Source organism: Saccopteryx leptura, chromosome 6 (assembly GCF_036850995.1).
Source record: "Saccopteryx leptura isolate mSacLep1 chromosome 6, mSacLep1_pri_phased_curated, whole genome shotgun sequence".
NCBI classification, from domain to species: domain Eukaryota; kingdom Metazoa; phylum Chordata; class Mammalia; order Chiroptera; family Emballonuridae; genus Saccopteryx; species Saccopteryx leptura.
In genome coordinates, this window is record NC_089508.1 from 125,671,950 (window position 1) to 125,694,742 (window position 22,793).

The window sequence follows — 22,793 nt, forward strand, 5'->3', positions numbered from 1 at the left end:
TCCCTGTCTGTCCCTCTCTCAGTAGTCTCTGTAAAATAAATAAATAAATAAAGCACCATTATTATAAAAAAAGAAAGACTTATAAGCAAGAGCCTAAGGTCCTTTCACAAACTAGAGTGTGGAATAGGACACAAAAGCTGATGCTAAATGGGCCTAACCCCAGAAAGACCAGCCAAATAAATCCAGGGCAGGAAGTACCAAGATGGGGAAACCTCGCTGTCCTCACATGCCAAGGGTTTCCTGGTTTAATCGCAGGCACTCCGAGCAGAGAACTGGTTTCAGCCCAAAGAAGGAAGTCTGGATGTTGCTGTGCTATTACGGTGCCTCCTTATGAGGCTTGAGAGAATGAGGCAGGGCTTCCGGGCACGGAACTCATACTTTGGTTTAGGACCCTTCCAGGTCAGGCACAACCAAGCTGGATGATGGGCCTCAGCACTTACAGGAACTACTGCTCTGTATCACAGCTGCAGGGAGAAAAAGGAGGAATGGCAGGAGGGCCATGCCAGCTTGCCAAGGGCACTGACCTAGTTAACCTAGTTAGTCTGACTGGTCTTGGGTTTACTTCTGCTTTGTTTTCAACTAAAGATATATTAAACAACTGCATTTCTACCACCCAGAACTGACATTAACATTTGGCCAGATTATTTTTAGACCTAAAATTTTTTTTACAATTTTACAGTTTATTTCTTCTCCACCCCCAGGCCCCTTCAGCCCTTTCACATCCCATCAAAAACATTGACACCGACCACCTGTGATACTGCTAATCTCTAAAATGCCCTAAGTCGTGTGCTATACAAATATCACTAAACTTGCTTTTTCACTTGGCACATTTAACATCTATCTGGTTAGTGTACAGATCTGGTTAATTCCTATGAGATGCTATACCAGTCCACTGCACAGCTAGATGCTTTATTTTGGTATTCCCTTACTGGTTGGCCATCTCCCCCCTATTAAACCAATACCCCCCCCCCCCCCAGTTTTCAGTGCTATAACAACTCTCCTTGCACGTTTCCTTGTGCAGGTGTGAGAGTCTATACACCCAGAAATGAAATTCCTGAGCCACAAGGTATGCTTATTTTCTGTTTTACTAAATATTTCTCAATTGCTCTCCAAAGTGGCTATATCCACTTTCAACTAACCAGAAATGTCAGTTCTTGCCTTCCAATCCCCTTTACCAACACTTGAAACTGTAAAACTTTTTAAATGTTCAACCATCTGATGGCTAACTTTTGTGAGTATGCTCCCTTATAATAATAAAAGGTGCCTCAAATATCAAGTCTTTGTCTCCATACCTCTTACCTAGATCAAAACTTCAGGGCTCCCCCCAAATGTGCATGGTTTCATTTCATTCCAAAACTGACTCAGCTGACTCATCACCTGAGACAGCAGAGACACATGTTGTCTAAATATTCCCTCTCTGTAAATTGATTAAAGATGTTTAGAAAGGGCCCTGGCCTGGGGGCTCAGTGGATAGTGTTGTCCTGGTACACAGAGGTCACAGGCTCAAAGTCTGGCCTTATGAGAAGTAACCAATGAGTGCACAACTAAATAAAAAAGCTAAGTAGAACAATAAGTTGATGCTTCTCCTCTCTCCTTCAAATCAATGGGAATTTTAAAAAAAGTGTTTAGACGGGATGGGCCTCCTTTCAGAGAATTTTCCCAACTGCTATCAGCTAAGCCAGCTCATACTCTGAATGAAATGTTATGACCACCAGCTTCGCTGCCCTATCACAGCGGGTCCTGGCATCTCCCCACTACAGCCGCTGCCTGACTTCCAAATGCAGCTTGTTCACTGCTGACCTCAGAGAAGAGAGGTTTAGAGCTCCCCAGCTTTGCATACAGTCAGAAGTGGGGGAGGTTAGCCTCAGAGGCCAGCAGAGGTACTGCAGCCTGGCTCTCCTACGTGCAGACTGACACAGCCGCTGCAGGGGCAGGGAGGGGCAGTGCTGCTCCGTGGCCAGCCAGCCAACGTCTCCCTCTTTGAGCAATCAGTCAAATCAGGAGGCCAAAAGGCCCAGCAGAGGCTGCAGGCCACCACCCACCACACCTCACCTTTCCCTAAACAGCTTCTTTGATGAAGCCCTGAAGAAGCAGACTTCATTTATCTAGCCCAGGGGTAGTCAACCTTTTTATACCTACCGCCCACTTTTGTATCTCTGTTAGTAGTAAAATTTTCTAGCCGCCCACCGGTTCCACAGTAATGGTGATTTATAAAGTAGGGAAGTAACTTTACTTTATAAAATTTATAAAGCAGAGTTACAGCAAGTTAAAGCATATAATAATTACCAAGTACTTTATGTCAGGTTTTCGCTAAGTTTGACAGAATAAATCTTTATAAAACAACTTACTATAGTTAAATCTATCTTTTTATTTATACTTTGGTTGCTCCGCTACCGCCCACCATGAAAGCTGGAATGCCCACTAGTGGGTGGTAGGGACCAGGTTGACTATCACTGATCTAGCCTAAGGCTGGCTCTTGGTGAAAAATACAAGTTCCCAGAAAGTACTAGGAATGGCATTAGGAATGGTCTTCATTTGGCTCTATCCCACCTATACCAAAATTTGATGCTTAAAGTGATAACTCAAGGTACTATAAGAATTTTAACCAAATAAAATAATTTCTTCATCTCACAAAGTTGCAAGAAAACTGCTCTGCTCACATGGGTGACTCATTCCTGTGGTGTGCCAGTCAACTGGGATCTGAATGGGGATCCTCAGAATGACTGAGAAAGAATGTCAAATGAGTCACTTTCCCCTACCTTGATCTCGGTCTTAGCTTTGGGTCAGAATAACACCTCCTGGCATGCCTTCATAAAAGCTGAAGCTAAGTAAATGAAAACTCATGTAGTGTGAGTCTGTCATGCAAAGGCTATATTTTTTTTCTACCTTCCTGCTCACAGCCATTTCCTCATTTCTTCCATTGCCTCAATATTAAGAAATAAACAGCTTCAGAACTGCAATGGCTTTTCCTGTGATTCCACATTGATGTCACAACACACAAGCTGCATAAGTAACTCCCATAAGGTGTTAACTCTGATTGGAGTCACAGCTACTAAATTTGCCAAATCTCAGGGGGTAACATTTCTTAAAGATTCATTAATGGCTCTTGGTTAAACTATGAATTTAACTAAGTTAAACTAAAATTATGTACTTCCAATGCCACGCTTAACACGAGAACAGCTGTACTAGAAAGAAAGAGCCTAATGTCCACATATTTTGGTTCAAGTCTAGTAACTCAGAAATGAGTTCAAGGACATTGTTCCAGGCGCTATCCCCACAGGCTGCCATGCCCACCACAGAAGGCTCGGGAACGTGGGTGCATAGACTGGGTGCAGGGCTCTGCCCGCTGCACTTCTGTTCCTAGGGCATTATAGAGAGCCTGGGGATCTGGACAAACCATTTTTTCACTCAGTTGAGACATTTTTAACTGGGGGAAATGTGTGGTTCATTATTTGACTCACTGAAGGGGGAGAGGGAACTTTTTAAACCTGCCAAATTAATAATGCAGTTTCCCACTCACCCAACGATGATAATTCTCTCAAAAGCGGCTAAGTTGCGAGGCTGAGTCATCTTCCCCACAGAGCCTCCCTCACCCCCACACAACGACCTGAAGATGGGTTACATACCTAGCCCCTCAGAACAGCCCCACTGTATTCACAGCAGCACCCTGGAAAAACCAGAGGGCAAATTATTTGCTAACAATGCAGCATAGTGGGAGGCCTAGGTCAGGACTGTTACCCTAGGCTGGAGTGGCCACACCCACAGCGGAGCCAGGAGGGGGCTACTGCCACCTGCCTCCAACCCTAATTTTACACTTAAATGGCAAAGCCAATTCTAGTACCAGGCAAGTCAGGATGGAACTAAAGATTTCTCCGTGTTGCAACTTTGTTTCTACTCTTATAGCCCAACACTAAAGATTAAAATCCCCCTCTATTCCTTCCTGATCCCCATTCTTAGGAGACTAAAGAACCCTGTTGCAAGTGGAGAGTTTCAAAGTAACATTATTAGTGTAAGGTCGGCGGATAGAGGGTTGGTCACGTGGGTAACTCAGCCACCGACCTTACAATTAGTTACTCTGTAAACCCTGTACCGGAATCCCTGAAGGGACGAGTTTCCAAGAGATACCTAGTATTTAGAGACTCGCAAAGATTAACCGAGTGTGTATATAGGGATGGCATGAGGATGAGCCCTAGAACCCGATTCTGTATTAATTTTCACCAGAGATTAGACACTTCATTGATTTTTCAACATATATACACGTAGGCGTGCGTTCAGAAACCAATCCTTTCAACTATCATGAGAAAAACGTTATTCTCAGTTTGCACGTGGAAAACAGGCCCTGAGGCTGAATTATCTGCAATATCACCTTATATTAATGAGTCAAACCTGATCCTAAAGGTCTGTTGACAATTTCCAAATGCCTCTATCCATCAGGTTCTCTCGTACAGGAGGATTGATGATGACCTGAGTTTGAAGGACATGGATAAGAAACCAAAGGTGCTTTACCACGAACTGACTTTTAAATAACCTTCAGAATGTAAGGTGCTTTCCTGCTTCTTCAAACCCAATGTGATGCCACTTTGTGAGATGTCCTGGCACCTCCCTCCCCTGCTCTCCAAGCAAGAAGGGTGTACCTTCCTCACCAGTGAAAACGGCTGTTTGCGTTTTCTGGTGAGACTGTGAGCTCTGTGGGCTACGACTGATCTTAGGCTTTCCGGTCTCCATCCCTTTCCTCAAAACAGCTCTAAAAAAACACAGAGCTCGTATGGAAAGAACGCGGTCCTTGCAGCCAAGCACACACCTGCTCTACCCCACCCTGCGTTCTACAATGTGGGCACATCTCTCAGGCAACGTGAAGCAGAGGCGTGGTCCGGCGGAGTAGATTCCAGGGGCTACGTGCAGCCCCGCCGCAGCAGGATGGAGCCTGGCGACGCTCCCGGGGGTGAGGTCGCAGAATCTGGGGCGCCCCAGCAGCACCCACCCTTTCTTTCCCTGCGGCGGGGAATGCTAAGGGTTACGTAAGGCAGGCCGCCACTGCATCTGCCCATCAAGACCGCTGCACTCCGGGCAGTGACTGGGCCACGGGACTGGGAGGCGTAATGCGGAAGGGACCCGGCAAAATGGGAGCTGGGGAGCGGCGGAGCAGTCAGACGTGACCAGAACGGAGTGGGAGGGGCGAGGACCGCGCGGCGCGGAGGACAGGGATGCGCAGGGGTGGACGTGACCAGAATGGAAGAGAGGGCGCGAACCCGAAGATGAATGGGGTAGGGGTGGGCATGCAGCGTGCACCCGGCCTGCGTGCGGAGGGTCGCAGAGGAGCTAGAGGGGTTTCATTGGGAGGTAAGGAAAGCATCAAAAAGAGGAGACACGGGTAGGTTCCAGACAGGGGGCCAATGGAGTAGCATTAAAGAGGCAAAGGGGGGGGATGGTAGGCGAGCGAGGGCGCACGGAGGGAGGCGGAAGGGAGCAGATGAGGAGGAATGTAGGGAGGCGAAGATGGGACCAGATGCGGGTAGGAGCTGGGGCAGGAGAGGAGCTGGCTGACCTATCAGGCTCTGGAAGCAGGAGCCGGAGCCTTTGAAGAGCAGGCCCTGGGCGCGAGCAGCCTCTCCCTACCGGACCCAACCAGGTCCAAGATGCCCAGGATCGCGCGCTGCCGCGGAACGGGCGCCGGGATTGCGCACTCGCTGGGGCGAAGGAACCCAGGTGGGCACGGAGGGCCGAGCTCGGTCCCCGCTCACCTCCGACGTGGTCCGGTTCAAGTTCCTGCACAGAAGTCCCAAGGCTCCGACGGCGTTGCCTCCAGTGCGGAGTCGGCGGTCCCAGCCTCAAGGTTATCCCGCTGCAGGCGCCGCAATCCCTCCGCCGCCCCGCCCCCACCAAGTCAGCTTCCTGTTCGCCCGGCCCGGCCCCACCCTCCACTGCGCACCCACACGGAGCCGTCACTTCGGGAGGAGGTGCCGCGAAACCCGAATGGGCAGGCAGATTGACCTTTTGTGGGGGACTACATTCTGCGGCGGAAGGACACATCACATAAAATGTCAGCCAGCCACTCGGTAGCGACCAATGGAGAAGCGGAGAGAAGGACGGGCCCGCCCCCCGAGCTATGGAGACTTGCTTCCCAGACCCCCGGGCGCCTGGGCCACCTGTTGCCACCAGTTGTCACGCTGTAGGAGGGAGAACCTCTTGACCCTCGGTCCAGGCCTCCCCAGTTGCCCTCGCCTATTAGGGCGGTGCCCAGATGGATGGGTCCCCGGGCAGCGTGCCCCCAGCGCCACCCCACAACTCCCCACCCTCCGGGCGTCCGCCCCCGCGGGGACTTGGTGAGCCTGAGATAGGATCAGAAAGAAGGTAGGAAGAGATGGAGATCCGTGGGATGGTTGGAGGTCGGCCCGCTCCGGGGCTCTTGGGCACGGGAATGGGGGTAGGGTGAACTTGGAAGGGCGGATGTGCGTGGCGCGGGAGCGCAAGGTCCTTATGCTTTCTGGGGTGGAACAAGGCGGGGCGACCTGGGGCCATGTAACTTTGCTTCATTCAAAAGTGTGAAGACTCTTAGGTTCTTAGTGTTTCCTGGAAAATGAGACTAATGGGTGTGACTTGCTCTGGCAGACACCCTTCCTGCCAGTGAATCACAGGCCTTCATTACACTTTCCTTTATCTCAGATAAGCACGCAGGAGAAAGTGAGCCTAATAGTAAATTTGAGATTAAAATTTTTTAATTTTTTTCTGTGAGACTACTCCAGTCCCTTAGTTGAAGATAGGAAGTAAATGCTTGTTTATTGAAGTGGTAAGAGCACGTGAAGTTGTTGAGAGGGGAAAAGGCCATGTTCTACAAGGGAGAATTATATTCCTATGAGTAGCATAAATGGCCCTTTCTGGTCCCTGAGCTAAGGATGAACTTAGTACAGTAGTGGACAACACTTGTGGGGATGGAGGACTGGGGGCAGTTAGTGGTCTGGTCAATGCTCTACTGTATTGCATTTTAAAGTTCTAAATCCAGTCCTGGGAGAGTGGCTCAGTTGGTTCAAGTGTCAACCTGATATGCCAAGGTTATGGGTTCCATCCATGGTCAGGGCACTTACAAGAATCAACCAATTGCCTGACCTGTGGTGGCGCAGTGGATAAAGCGTCGACCTGGGATGCTGAGGTTGCCTGTTCAAAACCCTGGGCTTGCCTGGTCAAGGCACATAAAGGAGTTGATGCTTCCTGCTCCTCCCCCTTCTCTCCTCTCTGAAATGAATAAAGTATTAAAAAAAAAAAAAGAATCAACCAATGAATGCATAAATAAGTGGAACAACAAATCGATGTTCAGCCCTGGCCGGTTGGCTCAGCGGTAGAGCGTCAGCCTAGCGTGCGGAAGACCCGGGTTCGATTCCCGGCCAGGGCACACAGGAGAAGCGCCCATTTGCTTCTCCACCCCTCCGCCGCGCTTTCCTCTCTGTCTCTCTCTTCCCCTCCCGCAGCCAAGGCTCCATTGGAGCAAAGATGGCCCGGGCGCTGGGGATGGCTCTGTGGCCTCTGCCCCAGGCACTAGAGTGGCTCTGGTCGCAACATGGCGACCCCCAGGATGGGCAGAGCATCGCCCCCTGGTGGGCAGAGCGTCGCCCCTGGTGGGCGTGCCGGGTGGATCCCAGTCGGGCGCATGCGGGAGTCTGTCTGACTGTCTCTCCCTGTTTCCAGCTTCAGAAAAATGAAAAAATAAAATAAAGATAAAATAAAATAAAATAAAAACAAATCGATGTTCCTCTTGCTCCCTTTCTTTCTAACATCAATAAATTTAAATAAATAAATAAATAGTCTGACCAGGCAGTGGTGCAGCGGATCAAGCGTCAGACTGGGACGCAGAGGACCCAGGTTCAAAACTCCAAGGTCACGGCTTCAGCATGAACTTATCTGGTTCAAGCAAGGCTCACCAGCTTGAGCCCAAGGTCGCCGGCTAGAGCAAGGGGTCACTTGCTCTGCTCTAGCCCCCTGGTCAAGGCACATATGAGAAAGGAATCAATGAACTAAGGTGCCACGAAGAATTGATGCTTCTCATCTCTCTCCTTCCTGTCTGTCTGTCCCTATCTGTCTCGCCCTGTCTCTGTCACACACACACAAAATTTAAAAAGGGTTCTAAATCTAGATATATTTTCAATATTGAAATGCGTATCTGTTAAAACTGGAGAGTTGGTGGCAAACTATTGCCCTTTGGTTGCAGATATTGATCATCCAACAGTATAAAAATGCTGTCTACATTACATGCATAGTGGAAATTTGTCACACGGAGTTTAAGATTATTGTTTTGCTGAAACGCAACATAGTATAGAAGAAAATTTGGGTTCCATCAGATCTTAGTTCCAATGCCACTCACTAGCCCTATGACTATATCCTGTAATTTAATGTGTAAGAGTCCAGTTCCTTAAAAGTAAACTGAAGACAAGACCTGCCTCCTAGCGTGGGGTTTGATCAGATGGTGTGTGTGTATGAGTATAGCAAAGTGCCCAGTAGGCATCCTCTTTTTTTGGGCATTGACCAGTCCTGGAGGGTTGTCCTCATGACTGGTGCCAGGACATCTTTCTGAATTCAAGTAACCTGGTTTGCCTTTCTGTTGGCCATCCTCCTGAATCTTCACTCCCTTGACCCAGCACTAGAGGGTCTACAGGAAACAGGAAAGCTAAGGACACAGACTCCTAGAAGCCAGGCCTCTTCCCCTTGAGCCAGCCCTTGCATGGTGCTCACTGACTCGGCAGGATGGGCATGGGAGCTGCTTGATTCCCTGGACGGCGTGTGAGTGAGGATGTCAGTTGCTATGTTACTTGTTTGGATTCTGCGCCACAGAACCACAGAATCTGGAGTTGAATGGTTTAACTCTCAAAGGCCATTTGGAGTCCCTGGTGGGGTAGGTATGTCAGCATATGATACTGTACATAATCTTGGAGCCCAAAGATGAACTTTGGCCCTGGTTACAGCCTTTAGCATTATGTGACTGACCTCTTGGCTTCTGCCTGAAACAGCCATGTTATTTCTCTCTTAGGGCAATACAGATCTCCAGGGCAGCCCGCAGGCCCTGGTGTCAGGACTATAGCAGAAATACTTATCACTTTGGACTTTATACATATGCCTGTTCCAGATCCAGACCAAGAAGACCTTTACATTTATCCGTGCCTTCCTTCAGACTCCCAAGAACCCACCAGGGGGGCGTAAAATCTTAATCCCAGAATTCCCTCCAGAAAAAATCCTAGACAGAAGAGGAAGTTGGCCTTCTGGAGTTAAGGCTAAAGAGAAAACAGCTTGTCTGGGAAAGGGAAGCTTTTATGAAGGAAGAGATGGAGGGTTGCTTAGGATAAGAATGGGGATGGAGATGGAAAGGCCAGTCCAGGAGAAAGGAGCAATGAAGAATGTCTTCTGAATGCAATTGTGTATTTACGTATTTCTCCTGAAAAAGTGCTCCATCAGCACATAGAAGCAAGAGGGAAGAAGCAAAAGTATGGCCTCTGCCAAGGTGACTGTCCAGGACTGCTAGGGCTCAAAGGACAAGCCTCCTTGGGACGGGTTAACCTTGTCCACAAGAGGCCCTGTGCTCTCTACCTCTTCCCTGCAAGTGTAGCCAGAGCTCAGACTTCCTAACATGCATATAAGCAGATCCTAGTCCCTAAAAGTAATCAAGATTTGGAAGACCAAGGAAAGCATCAGTGAACAGTGGATCAAGTGCCCCTTCCCCGGGAAGTCCTCCTGCTACAGTCCAATCCAAGTCTGCTTTTTTCCTTGGCACCATGCCTCTAGTGTTCACCTCCCTACTCACTGGCAGCCAGCAAACCTCAGTCACTTATCACCAAAATGACAGCTAGGACTAAGGAGACTTTGGTCTTTCTCCTAGGTAAAATAATTTTGGTAGGCAACGCTTTAACTTAGGGTGGCATCTTTGGCCTCATTGTAGGTTCTGAGATATTTATGGAAAGTCCTGTACTCCAGAGAGAATGATGCCCCTTCAAATGACTTGGAGCCTACTTTATTCCCACCCCTTCTGGGAGGAGGGTTCTGGGGGAATTCTGTGACACCTGAATTCCTTCCCACCAATCCCAAATAGGGCCCAGAAGTAAGGCATCTTCCAAAACTCCATCCGAGAATCCACCCTGTGAGAAGCTGGTAAGTAACCAGTCATGACTCAGCACCAGACTCTCTTCCTCTCCCTGCTGACTGGGATGAAAGGCAGAATCCAGCAGGAGGCTCCTCCTCTATGATGGCTACATCCTCACCACCAACTGAGTCATGGCCACACCCCACATGAAAGGAAAATTACCAGGAGAGGGAAGGAAGTTAAGCTCCCAAACCAGAAATCATAGCCATCTACCCTCCACCTGAAACTATATAATTGAGGAAAATGGTTCTTTTTGCCTGACTGTGGTGGTGCAGTGGACAGGGCGTCTGCCTGGAATGCTGAAGCTTCAGATTGCTGGAACAGAACTTGAGGCTTGCCTGATCAGGGCACATGCGACACATGCTTTCTGCTCCTCTCCCCTGCCTTTCTTTCTCTCTCCTCTCTCCATAAATCAGTAAATAAAATCTTTAAAAAAGAAAAAAGATTTTAAAAAGTTGTTCTTTTGTGGCCCTGGCCAGTTGGCTCAGCGGTAGAGTGTCGGCCTGGCGTGCGGGGGACCCGGGTTCAATTCCCGGCCAGGGCACACAGGAGAAGCGCCCATTTGCTTCTCCACCCCCACCCCTTCCTTCCTCTCTGTCTCTCTCTTCCCCTCCCGCAGCTAAGGCTCCATTGGAGCAAGGATGGCCCGGGCTCTGGGGATGGCTCCTTGGTCTCTGCCCCAGGCGCTGGAGTGGCTCTGGTCGCGACAGAGCGACGCCCCCTGGTGGGCAGAGCATCGCCCCTGGTGGGCGTGCCGGGTGGATCCCGGTCGGGCGCATGCGGGAGTCTGTCTGACTGTTTCTCCCCGTTTCCAGCTTCAGAAAAATACAAAAAAAAAAAAAGTTGTTCTTTTGCTGGCCCTGGCCCTCTGTAAGCATGTCTAGGTCTACATGAAGTAAGGCTGCTTGAGCCCAAGACTCCAGGAAAGGGAGGAAGCCTCTCTCAACCTCTGTGTGCAGTATTTATAATAGCCTTGGCCTCTGAGTACAGTCTTACTCAGACCTGGCTTTCACAGCCCCCTGCCTCCAAGGTAGCTAGACCTGGGTGGGGGAAAGGGGCAGTACTTCCCTAACTCCCCCCAGTTTCCCTGCAATAAAAGCATCTTGTTGTAGGGTTTTAATTAGATTTGTTTTACAACATACATGTTTTGAATTTTTTCAGCTATGATTATGTGTGGTTTTCAAACATCTCAGATTCAAACAGTCCTGTTGCTTTCACATGGAACCCTATATAATAGGGTTCATTAAGCCCTCAATGTCATCAGTAGCTTTCTGTGACTAAGCAAAACAGCACGCAACTAAACCAATTTTACTATAGGCTAATTCAGGGGTCTCAAACTCGGCCCGCGGGCCGCATGCGGCCCGCCCACCAATTTTGTGCGGCCTGCAGACTAATCCACGAAGTTTGATTAGTCTGTGGGCCACACAAAATTGGTGGGCGGGCCACGAGTTTGAGACCCCTGGGCTAATTTTTTTTTTTTTTAACTTTTTTTTTTTTTTTTTTTAAGAACTTAGCTTTCTTTTTTTTTTCTTTTTTTTTTTTTTATAAATTTTATTTATTCATTTTTAGAGAGGAGAGAGAGAGAGACAGAAAGGGAGAGAGAGGAGAGAGAGAAGGGGGGAGGAGCTGGAAGCATCAACTCCCATATGTGCCTTGACCAGGCAAGCCCAGGGTTTCGAACCGGCAACCTCAGCATTTCCAGGTCAATGCTTTATCCACTGCGCCACCACAGGTCAGGCCCCCTGGGCTAATTGATATAAACAAGAGTTCTATGGCACCTCATCAACATTATAGACATGTTATTTTAGGGCCTGTTGTATTTAATTTCATTATAATTTTTTGACAAAAAAATATCATGCATATGTTCTTTAAAAAAAACAACAAAACATGCCTGACCTGTGGTGGCGCAGTGGATAAAGCATCAACCTGGAAATGCTGAGGTTGCCAGTTTGAAACCCTGGGCTTGCCTGGTCAAGACACATATGGGAGTTGATGCTTCCAGCTCCTCCCCACCTTCTCTCTCTGTCTCTCTCTCTTCTCTCTCTACTTCTCTGTCTCTCTCTCTCCCTTTCTCTCTCCTCTCTAAAATGAATAAAAACAAACAAACAAACAAAAACAACAGTAACACCCACCTGACCGGTGATGGCACAGTGCATAGAGCCTCGACCTGGGATGCTGAGGTCCCAGGTTCAAAACCTCAAGGTTGCCATCTTGAGTGCAGGCTCATCTGACTTGAGCATGGGATCATCGACATGGTGTCATGGTCACTGGCTTAAGCCCAAGGTCACTGGCTTAAGCAAGAGGTCACTGGCTCTGCTAGTACCCTCATCCCTGGTCAAGGCACTTATGAGAAGCAATCAATGAACTAGCCCTGGCCGGTTGGCTCAGCAGTAGAGTGTTGGCCCAGCGTGTGGAAGTCTCAGGTTCGAGTCCCAGTCAGGGCCCACAGGAGAAACGCCCATCTGCTTCTCCACCCTTCCCCTCCCGCAGCCAAGGCTCCATTGGAGCGAAGTTGGCCTGGGCGCTGAGGACGGCTCCATGGCCCCCGCCTCAGGCACTAGAATGGCTCCAGCCACAACAGAGCAACGCCCCAGATGGGCAGAGCATCACTTCCTGGTGGGCATGCCAAGTGGATCCTGGTTGGGCGCACGCAAGAGTCTGATAGCCTCCCCACTTCTACCTTCGAAAAAATACAAAAAAAAAAAAAAAAAAAAACTAAAGTGATACAACTAAGAGTTGGTACTTCTCATCTCTCCCTCCCACCCCCTCAGAAAAAAAGAAAAGAGTAACGTGTTGAGTTTTTCTGCTAATATACCCTGTTCATTACCTCTCATTCCATCATTTACTAATACTTGCTATGCCACTGATAAAGAAAAATTATAATAAATGCTATGCCACTGATAAATTATAATAAATGCTGAGAAAAATCTATTGACAATTTCTGAAAATAGAGCAAAAATGTTATGCCATTTGAGTCATCAAGCACCTCAGTTCAGCTGTCCGAACAGCAGTCAGAGCAGTTTGAGAACCTCAGGGGAAGTAAAAGAATGGTTAAGAGCTCAGGTCCTGGAGTTGGGCAGGTCTGGTTAAAACCTAGCCTTGCAACTAACCAGCTGTGAGACCTTAGACACATGAAGATCTCTAGAGAAAACCTATCTTCCACCTTTTGTTGTTAGTATTAAACGCAACATTTGTAAAACTTGTACAGAAACTTGTAAATCTAGTACAGAACCAGACTAGCCATTCTAGAGTCAGGTTGCCTGTCAGTTACTAGTGTGGAATAGCAAAGCACTTATCCTCTGTCTCTATTTTCTCATCTACAAAATGGGAATAATTGCACCTACTTTATAGACTTGTTATAAGAATTATATTAGTCAATACCTGTAGAGAGCTTACAACAATACTAAGCACATGGTAAACCAATGTGTTAGCCACATTGTATACTTAGCCAGTGCTTAGTATAATGTCTAGTGCCTACCTAGTAAAAACTAAATGTTAGCTATCTCCAATACTGTACAAAGAAGCTGCAAACGTTGTCCCAGGAGGCAGGAATGTCAATTAGGGTGGACTCCCTGATGGGGTCATTTACTAAGTGAAGAGGATTTCTGCTAGACCTGAAACCAAAACGGGAAGAGAATCTTACTAGCTGACTTGTGGAGTCTAAATGTCTTGATCTAAAACGGGTAAAGTTAAAGAAAGAGTTCCTAGGGGGATGGACCTTAAGAGTGGTACTTCCTGCCTGACCTGTGGTGGCACAGTGGATGGAGTGACGACCAGGAAAGCTAAGGTCATTAGTTAGAAACCCCAGGCTTGCCTGGTCAAGGCACATATGAGAGAGTCAATGAACAACTAGAGTGAAACAACTATGAGTTGAGGCTTCTCTCTCTCTCTAAAAATAAATAAATATATATATTTTAAATTTTATTCTTAAGTGACAGGCAGGGAGGCAGAGGGACAGACTCCCACAGGAGGCAAAGAAGGATCCATCCAGCAAGCCCCCATCTGGTGATGCTTTGCCCATCTGGGGCCATTGCTCCATTGCTCAACAACCAGCTATTTCAGTGCCTGAGGCGAGGCCATGGAGCCATCATCAGCACCCGGGGCCAACGCACATGAATCAATCAATCCAAGGCTGCAGGAGGGGAAGACAGAGAGAAGGGAGAGGTGGAGGGGTGGAGAAGATGGTCGCTTCTGTGTACCCTGACCAGGAATCGAACCCAGGACATCCACACACTAGGCCGACATTCTACCACTAAGTCAACCTGCCAGGGCAATAAATAAAATCTTAAAAAAAAAAAAAGAATGGTACAGTACTTGTGAGTGAAGGAAGTCCGGAACTAAGGAACTACAAAGCAGGCAAGGAACTCAGGCAAAGAAGTGCATCTCCCAAGCAGGGAGATGTAATGAAATAATGGATCTAGCACAGAATTTGTCAGTCAAGATGCTGTAACAGAATAAAAAACCTATACAAGCAGAAAAAAAAAGACTTTGTTTTATTGCACTTCACAGCTTTTTCTTTTTAATCGAAGGCAATACCCTTCCTCCATCAACAAAAAGATTACAACTACTTTACTGCAATTACTTGGCTTTATTGCAGTGGTCTGGAGCTGCAATTGCCAATGTGTGCCTGCACTTGGAAAGCCGGGCTTGTTTAAATGCTGGAGAAGTTTTCTGCTGCGCTTATATTACTGACATTCTTCATTATAGTCTCAAACTATTTGGCAGTGTCCAACCTGTCCGTTACCTGTCTCTGTAGGTACATGGAGCTCAGCCCGAAAGACCAGCAGAGGTTGGCAGTGCAGATTCCAGTAGGGAGATGGAGTTCACTGAAATAGACCTGTTAGCAGCTGTCCTCCCTTGCCTGAATGGCTGGCTTTGGAGGATCTGAACTGGGTTTCATTATGGGAGGCTACATTTCCTTAGGAACTCTTTATAGATTTCAAATTAGAGATAAACCCAACTTCCTGTATCTGCCAGCTCTCTCCCCACCTCTTTATTTCAAAGTAGCTGTAAGGAGAGGAGTGAGGGCCCCGCCCCTGAGATACAGAGCTAGGGAGAATGGGTAGGTTTTGTGCAGAAAGCAGAGGTTCTAATGTGACCTGATTTCCAGAGGTAGGAAATCTGAGCTGCTCTGGCTTTGTGGTCCTTTTAAATCCTGAGGAACAGCTCATCAGTGGTATTGTGTTCTGTATCTGTCTCAGTTGGTGTCATCTGCATAACTGTCCATTTCCCTTCATCTAATCCCCGGATTGAAATGTTGACAGATCTGTAGCACACTGCACTAGACAGACTCAACTTTGACTGCATCCACCCTAAATAATCCCAACCCTTGCAAGAGTCTAGTCTCCTCACCCCAATTTGGCGCTTGCGGCAGGTACTGGGCCAAAGCCGGTCAGACCACAGTGATCGTATCCAGTCCACAGCACCTTCCATTTTATTGTTTTATTTACAAACGGTAAAGTCAACTGGGAAAACTGGGGATGGGGGTCAGTCTGGGCCAACCCGATGTAGAGTGGTTCCTGGGTCAATCACCATGAAGGCCACCTCTTCTATCCTTTCCCTGCCCCTTGAATCCTCAGGGCAGCCTTGCCTGCTGCTCCTGAGCCCTTTGACAAGGGCAGATGGGTCCTGGGGGAATGGGTAGCACGAGCATGAGGGCTGGGCCCCCTCAGTTTGTGTAAACCTGAGTTCCAATCACACGCATGATCTCCTTCTGTATCTTGGGGTCCTGAGTATTAATGTTGGCATCGCCCACCTGACCATCCTCATATCTGCCAAAGATAGGACAAGTGTAAGCACAGAGGCAGAACATGTCAGAAATCATAACTAGTGGAACGGTATTTGGAGCTGGGCCATCCCATCCCAGAAGTAAAAACCCTTTCTTGGTTCTCCTCAGGGCCAAAGAGATTCAACTCATTTGGTTTCTTCTCCACAGACCCTGATCTGTAGGCATCCTGGCCTCCAAAGGAAGTCACAGTGCCAGCTACATTCAGGTCCCCGGGGGCAAGCCTCAGATAGCAGACATAACTCTCCAGTGGTCACAAACCAACACATCCCATCCTCTCTCCCCAGAACAATCCGCAAGGCATGCTCCTAGACTCACACAAAGAAGAACCGTGTGCAGACATGGTCGGACACAGGGCACACCCAGATATTCCCATGCTTCTGGAGGTCTTTAGATGTAATCACTGAGAAGAAGGGGACCAGAAGTTACAAATATGATGCTTAGGTCACTCCAGGCAGGGGAGGGAAGCCATGATGCTTCAACATCACCCTGGGCTGGATCATGTGCCACAGCTGCACCAAAAAGAAAGGCTGGGGACCCAGAAAAGCAGAGACTGGGTGAGCCACCTACCTTCACAAAGTGCTATACAGTTTAGATTTCGACTCTGCAGGAACCTCGACTGAATTGACCGGGTCTGGAGGGGAAAGAGCAGAGGCAAGTGGGCTGTTAAGCTTCTCCAGCAGGGGCTGGTTGGCTGGGGATAGGTGGAGTCAGGGATATCCTGGGCTCCCAGCCACCCCCTCCACACACATACAGATTTCACTTTCCCATAACCAGTCCGGATAAGCCCATAGCCTCCATCTCCACATTTTCATGTCACTGCATTTTTTTCATAAACTCAGTCTCTGCTTTCATATTCATGACAGGCTACTTACAACTCTGGAAGTGTGTTTATCTTAGAATGCACCAATTCCTTCAGATGATCTTCAAACTACCCATCACCCCCACTATTATTTCCCCATCCCTCTCTGTAGCTGACACATCTCAGGAGATGGGTCCTGCCTCCCTGGAGCAGGGCCAATTAATACTACCTGGGGGATGGTATTCATCCTGTTGTATCTCTGGACCAGCTCATCCTTGGAAGGCATCCTGTGCTGTCCTTTTCCCATTCCTGTAATGGAACAGCAAGCCCAGTTCATTCACCTATTCCTTTACCAAACATTTACTCATGTGCTTACCATGTGCCAGCACTGAGCTACACACTTGGCACACAGTGGTAAGTTAAACAAACCAGGTGTCTTTCCTCACAAAATTTGGTCTCGTGGAGCGCAAGTAATTACAACACAGTATGGCACCTGTTGTGAGGGAGGATGCAGAGCCCATGTAAGCCAAGGCAGAGGAGGAAGCCAGCCTAGGGGCTTGAAGATGGTGACAGCCAGCTGGGAGCTCTAGTATGAGAGCAAGCGAGCTACATGAGGAGGGGCGGCATCCTGGGCAGAGGTAATAGGATGTGGGAGGCCTGGAGATGAACAGCAGCATGCCTAGTTTACACACAGCAGCGGCAAGAGCTGGTGTCTGAGAGGTGGGCTTGGGTCAGGTCAGGCAGGCCTTGTCAGCCGTGCTAAGGTATCTAGAGTTCATCCTGAGAACATCAGGGAATCACTCAAGGGTTCTACAATAAGGGAGTAACACGTGATATAAGACAGGAATGAGGGGCCCAGGTCAGTGGTGACATCTGGTCAGATGCAAGGCTGAGTGATATGAGCAGAGAGGAAGCAAGCAGAGCAAGTCCGATCTGGCCTGGTCTCAAATGACATTAAGCACTGTGATCAGAGTCACTCAGAAGAACAGAGAGAAAGCAGAGCAGGGAAGTGGTAATTTTCCACCAATAAACCCACACGGCAGAAACCTTCAAGAATCCTGCTCCCTTCAGAAAGTCTCCCCATACTTGAGAACAATGGTGCCCCTTCTCTTCAGTTCCCACCCTACCTAAACCCATAAATCCTCCACCAGCCTCACCCCCAGTGAATGGTTCTGTTCATGACATCAACAGACTCATTCCTGGTTTTTCTGGTTTAGATACTAAAGAGTGCTGTGTAGCCCTCCTCCCAGCTCTCTGTGGCCTGTGATCAGGACTTCAGGCTCCATGCTCGGCTTCAGCACAGCCTGGCCTTCGGTCTTATGCGCATGCACATGTGTCAGAGAGGAAGACAGAGGAGGAAGATGGGAAGCGATGCTGACACTTCGCTGCTCAGGCTGTCAATTCGACCATGCACTCACAGGAAAGCCCTGTGACAGAATGATGGCCTGACCAACACTCAGGGCAAGGAGAGCTTCAAGACTTGAAGTGCTAATTTCTCCCTCTTACACTCACTACCCGTTTCCACCTTCTCCATTAGCCTGAGCTATGTTTAGCTCTGCATCCAAACATGATGTTCTCAGCTTCGGTATTTCAGTGCAAGATTCTGAGAGAAAATGCCACTCAGGTTCTACTCCAGGGGACAGAAAAGAACAATCTGATTTCTATGACTGGTCTCAGAGATGGCCCTGATGATGTACTATAAATCTTGTCCCATCCCAATCTTGTTGCACACTGTCCTGTCCAAACTACCCCAGGGATGTTCGGTCAGTTTCCCAAGACCAGACATGATGGCTGGATAGTCCCTGGATGTTTTGTGTCTGGAATATATATTTATTGCAAGTGTCTAACAGGACTGAACAGATGGCATTTACCAACCCTTTCTCACTGGCTCTCATCTGAACCCACATACTCTGGCCAAGTCACTGGAGGCTCTGCTAGTAATCACACTGCTAAACTAATCACACTGGGACAAAGACAGAAACTGAGGAACCTAGACAAAGAAGCCAAAAAGACTACCCCAACGCCTCCCCACATCAGACCTCACACAGAATAAGGTCCATGTGCACATTTAATAACTACTTATTGGACGCTTATCCTGTGTGGCTATATGTACAGACCCAACTTAAGAACGAAACCCAAGAACTAAATCACTGGTAACATACATCTTTGTACTCCTATCCCATCCCAAATATCTGCTTCCCCTTGGAAGGTGGCCACCATTCTGAAATTTACTTTATCGAACACACACACTCCTACATAATGTTTATTGTGTGTGTGTGTGTGTGACAGAGAGTCAGAGAGGGACAGACAGACAGGAAGGGAGAGAGATGAGAAACATCAATTCTTCATTGCAGCTCCTTAGTTGTTCAGTGATTGCTTTCCCATATGTGCCTTGACTGGGGGGCTACAGCAGAGGCAGTGACCCCTTGCTCAAGCCAGCAATCTTGGGCTTAAGCCAGCGACCTTGGGCTTCAAGCCAGTGACCTCTGGGTTCAAGCCAGCGACCATGGGGTCATGTCAACGATCCCTCACTCAAGCTGGTGAGCCTGCGCTCAATCTGGAGACCTCAGGGTCTCGAACCTGGGTCGTCCGTGTCCCAGTCCAACACTCTAACCACTGCGCCACCACCTGGTCAGGCAATTTTGTTTGCACTTTAACAATATAAAACATGCAGGATGTTTCTGGGCTTACTTATTTTACTGAAGATTTTTCCATGTTCAATGCGCGTTCATTCTCATTGCTAAGTAATACTTAGCTGTGAGGATGTGTTACAATGCATTCACCCATTCTCCTGATGATGAGTATCTGGGTTGTTTCCAGGGTTTGTTGTTGCGAACAGATTGCTTTGAAGGCTGTGTATGCTCTTTGGGTGCACACATGCAGGAACAAAAACGCTGGGTCACTGGGATAAAACTTCCCAGCTTTAATACTAAATTTAACCCCAAGTGGTCAGACCACTTTACGTCCCCATGAGCAATAAGAGAGATCCTGCAGAGGTGGTCTCATATGTCTTAGCTTTTGCTAATCCATATGGGTGCTAAAATGCTAAGTCATTTTGGTGCTGGTTTTATTGCCCTAATTAATAGTGGTTGAGCAGCTTTTCATATTTTTTGGTCATTTCTTTAGTTGACATGTGTGTTCATGTCACCTGCCTATTTTTCTATTGGGTTGTCTTTTCCTTATTGATTTGTAAAAAATTTTTAAATATATTTTTTATTACTAATCTTCTCTGGTTACAAGTGTTATAAATGTCCTCTGGTTTCTAGCTTGTCTTTTCACTTTTTTAGGATGTCCTCTGATAGAAGTTTTTAGTTTTAATAAAGTCAAATTTACCAATTTGTTATGACTTAGAATTCCATCTTTTCTATTCCCTCAATGATTTTGTATAAAATTGATAATATGTTCCCTGAAAGTTTGGTTTTAAGACTGACTTAAAAACTATTTGAGCTACATGAGTTGTGTGGGTTTGGTGGGGTATGTGTGTGTGTGAAATTTTTTTTTCAAAGTATTTACCCGTGTACACAAGCTACAAGAACTTCTTGCATTTTTTTTTTCTTTACAGGGACAGAGAGAGAGAGTCAGAGAGAGGGATATATAGGGACTGACAGGAATGGAGAGAGATGAGAAGCATCAATCATTAGTTTTTCGTTGTTAACACCTTAGTTGTTTATTGATTGCTTTCTCATATGTGCCTTGACCGTGGGTCTTCAGCAGACCAAGTAACCCCTTGCTTGAGCCAGCGACCTTGGGTCTAAGCTGGTGAGCATTTTTTTATTTTTTATTTTGCTCAAGCCAGATGAGCCTGCGCTCAAGCTGGCAACCTCGGGGTCTTGAACCTGGGTCCTCCGCATCCCAGTCCAACGCTCTATCCACTGCGCCACCGCCTGGTCAGGCGTGTGTGTGAAATTTTAAACTACTATTTCAGTATCTTTTTTTAAAATTATTGTTGTTTATTTTATTGATTTGAGAGAGAGAGAAATAGGAACGTTGATCTGTTCCTGCATGTGTCTTGACCGGGGATTGAACTGGCAACCTCTGTATTCAGGACTAGGCTCCAACCAACTGAGATATCCAGCCAGGACTCAATGTCTTTTATACTTCTAGGGCTATTTAGGCTTTCTCTTTCTTCTTGAATCAGTTTTTAGTTATCTTTTTCTAGGAATTTATCCATTTTGTCAAAGTTTTCAAAGTATTGGTATAAAGCTGGCAAAATTCTCCAATCAGCTTTTTAAATTTTGCTCTCTCTATAGTTATGATCCCTTTTTCATTCATCTAATTGTGCTCTTTTCCTTCTTAATCCAACTAAGCTTTGTCTAGTTTTTTTTTGTTTGTTTGTTTTAATCTTTAAAAGAATCAACTTTTGGCTTGTTTCTATTGTACCTGCTTTTATTTGGTTCTTTTTATTTTATTTTATTTTATTTTTTTACAGGGACAGAGAGTCAGAGAGTGGGATAGATAGGGACAAACAGACAGGAACGGAGAGAGATGAGAAGAATCAATCTTCAGTTTTTCGTTGCGACACCATAGTTGTTCATTGATTGCTTTCTCATATGTGCCTTGACTGTGGGCCTTCAGCAGACTGAGTAAACCCTTGCTTGAGCCAGCAACCTTGGGTCCAAGCTGATGAGCTTTGCTCAAACCAGATGAGCCCGCACTCAAGCTGGCGACCTTGGGGACTCAAACCTGGGTCCTCCAATGCTCTATCCACTGCGCCAACGCCTGGTCAGGCAATTTTGGTTCCTACCCATACTATCTCTTCTACTTTGTTTGGTTTATTCTGTTAGAGATTTTTCTAGTTCTGAGCCTCTGGACCTAGGATTTCTAATCTTTATGACAGTTCTAATTCCTGGAGGATACTAGATAATAATCCATAAAGACTCTAGCACTGTCCTCTCCATATAGTAGACATGCAACTACAAGGTGGCCCTCCTTTAGAAAGAGACTATACAGAACAAGAACAAAAGAAGACAGAGAAGGAATTAGGACACGAACCTGGAATACTAAGAGAGTTCTAACTCAGAAACATTTTCTGAGCAAGACAAAGCTGCACTCATCTCCTAACTAGAATCTGGACCTCATTCACGCCTTATCTCCCAAATAAAATGCTTTCGCTTGCATTCAATGTGATTAATATTATAGTGTGTGATTACATACAGTTTAAAAGATGGTTGACAGGGAGAACAATGTCTCCAGAAGTATAAACCAATGGAAAGGACTCAAGCCTGCAGTGTATTCACATGTAAACTCACATGCACATGTACACACAGAATTCCTAAAAATGGGCTATTGCCAACACCAAAAATGTGGTCTACAAAAAGCCTACTTTCATTTCCTAGTTACTCCCTCACCCATTCCCAGGGTCAAGTCTCTATAATGAACAAAATCATCCCTGTGGGAAAAAGGACTACCTAAGAGGGAACTAAAAAGCTTCACCCTGTGAAGAATCCAAATTTCTACTGAGAAAGTTGAGAAAGACAAACTCTGTGCCCATGACTGGGGAGGGAGCTGACACAGATCAAGTATTTGTGATGGAGGAGGAGAACAGCACAGAGCAGGTGTTCACAAAATGGATGCAATATAAATAGGTGGCCAGAGAGTATTTCTTACCTGAGTATCCAAAGGAAATACTGGAGATGGGGCTCAGGTAGATGCCTTTGCCATAGGCTGCTCCATGCAGCTTGCAGGGAAACACCAGGATGAGCAATATGAGCCTGGGCCCTCCCATGGCTGGACATTGGGCAGCCACAATGCTTATCCAGCCCTCTGTCCCTCCATTCTCTCTCAGTCAGGTAACTCTAGGCACCTACTCTTAAAAAGCCAATTATCTGAAAACCGAATGCAGGTTAATGCCTTTGTCTATGAAATACCAAAGGAGAGTATTCGGAGAGTGAAGCTTTGGAGAGTGAAGAACAGCAGAGCCACTGAGTCAGGTCCTCAGAATCCTTGCTCCTGTCCCCAGGCCTTGGTACATATGCAGATTCTCCCTATGTCCCCCCCTCCAAGGAACTACAGAACAGGTAGCCAGGAAGAGGGACCATAGCTGTGCCTTGGAGTCTCACAGAGCAAAGAAGTCTCCCATATCAACT

The 22,793-nt window shown here is 47.1% G+C and overlaps 2 protein-coding genes and 1 long non-coding RNA gene across 17 annotated transcripts in view; 1 reads left to right on the plus strand and 2 right to left on the minus strand.

The window, feature by feature from the left end:
• Nucleotides 1–5,867, minus strand: part of PKM (pyruvate kinase M1/2) — a 34,642-nt gene extending 28,775 nt beyond the window's left edge. For 2 of the 4 annotated variants that reach the window (XM_066388112.1, XM_066388113.1), the window contains exon 1: nucleotides 5,742–5,867. The gene's annotated coding sequence lies outside the window, so the exon portion shown is untranslated. Of the gene's footprint in view, nucleotides 1–5,545; nucleotides 5,717–5,741 lie in introns of those variants that run through there. The other 2 variants (XM_066388115.1, XM_066388114.1) reach the window with 2 other exon arrangements.
• Nucleotides 5,868–6,072: 205 nt separating this feature from the next.
• LOC136407737 (uncharacterized) overlaps nucleotides 6,073–22,793 on the plus strand; it is a 28,678-nt gene continuing 11,957 nt past the window's right edge. Inside the window, exon 1 of the long non-coding RNA XR_010752004.1 lies at nucleotides 6,073–6,351. This is a non-coding gene — a long non-coding RNA (uncharacterized lncRNA). The remainder of the gene's footprint in view (nucleotides 6,352–22,793) is intronic.
• PARP6 (poly(ADP-ribose) polymerase family member 6) overlaps nucleotides 15,527–22,793 on the minus strand; it is a 33,377-nt gene continuing 26,110 nt past the window's right edge. For 8 of the 12 annotated variants that reach the window (XM_066388100.1, XM_066388102.1, XM_066388107.1 and 5 more), the window contains 5 exons: nucleotides 22,315–22,384; nucleotides 16,937–17,016; nucleotides 16,476–16,539; nucleotides 16,224–16,308; nucleotides 15,527–15,891 (listed from right to left, as the gene is read on the minus strand). In XM_066388100.1, the coding sequence (XP_066244197.1) occupies nucleotides 15,789–15,891; nucleotides 16,224–16,308; nucleotides 16,476–16,539; nucleotides 16,937–17,016; nucleotides 22,315–22,384 (402 nt within the window). In that variant the 3' untranslated portion in view covers nucleotides 15,527–15,788. Of the gene's footprint in view, nucleotides 15,892–16,223; nucleotides 16,309–16,475; nucleotides 16,540–16,936; nucleotides 17,017–22,314; nucleotides 22,385–22,793 lie in introns of those variants that run through there. The other 4 variants (XM_066388111.1, XM_066388110.1, XM_066388109.1 and 1 more) reach the window with 2 other exon arrangements.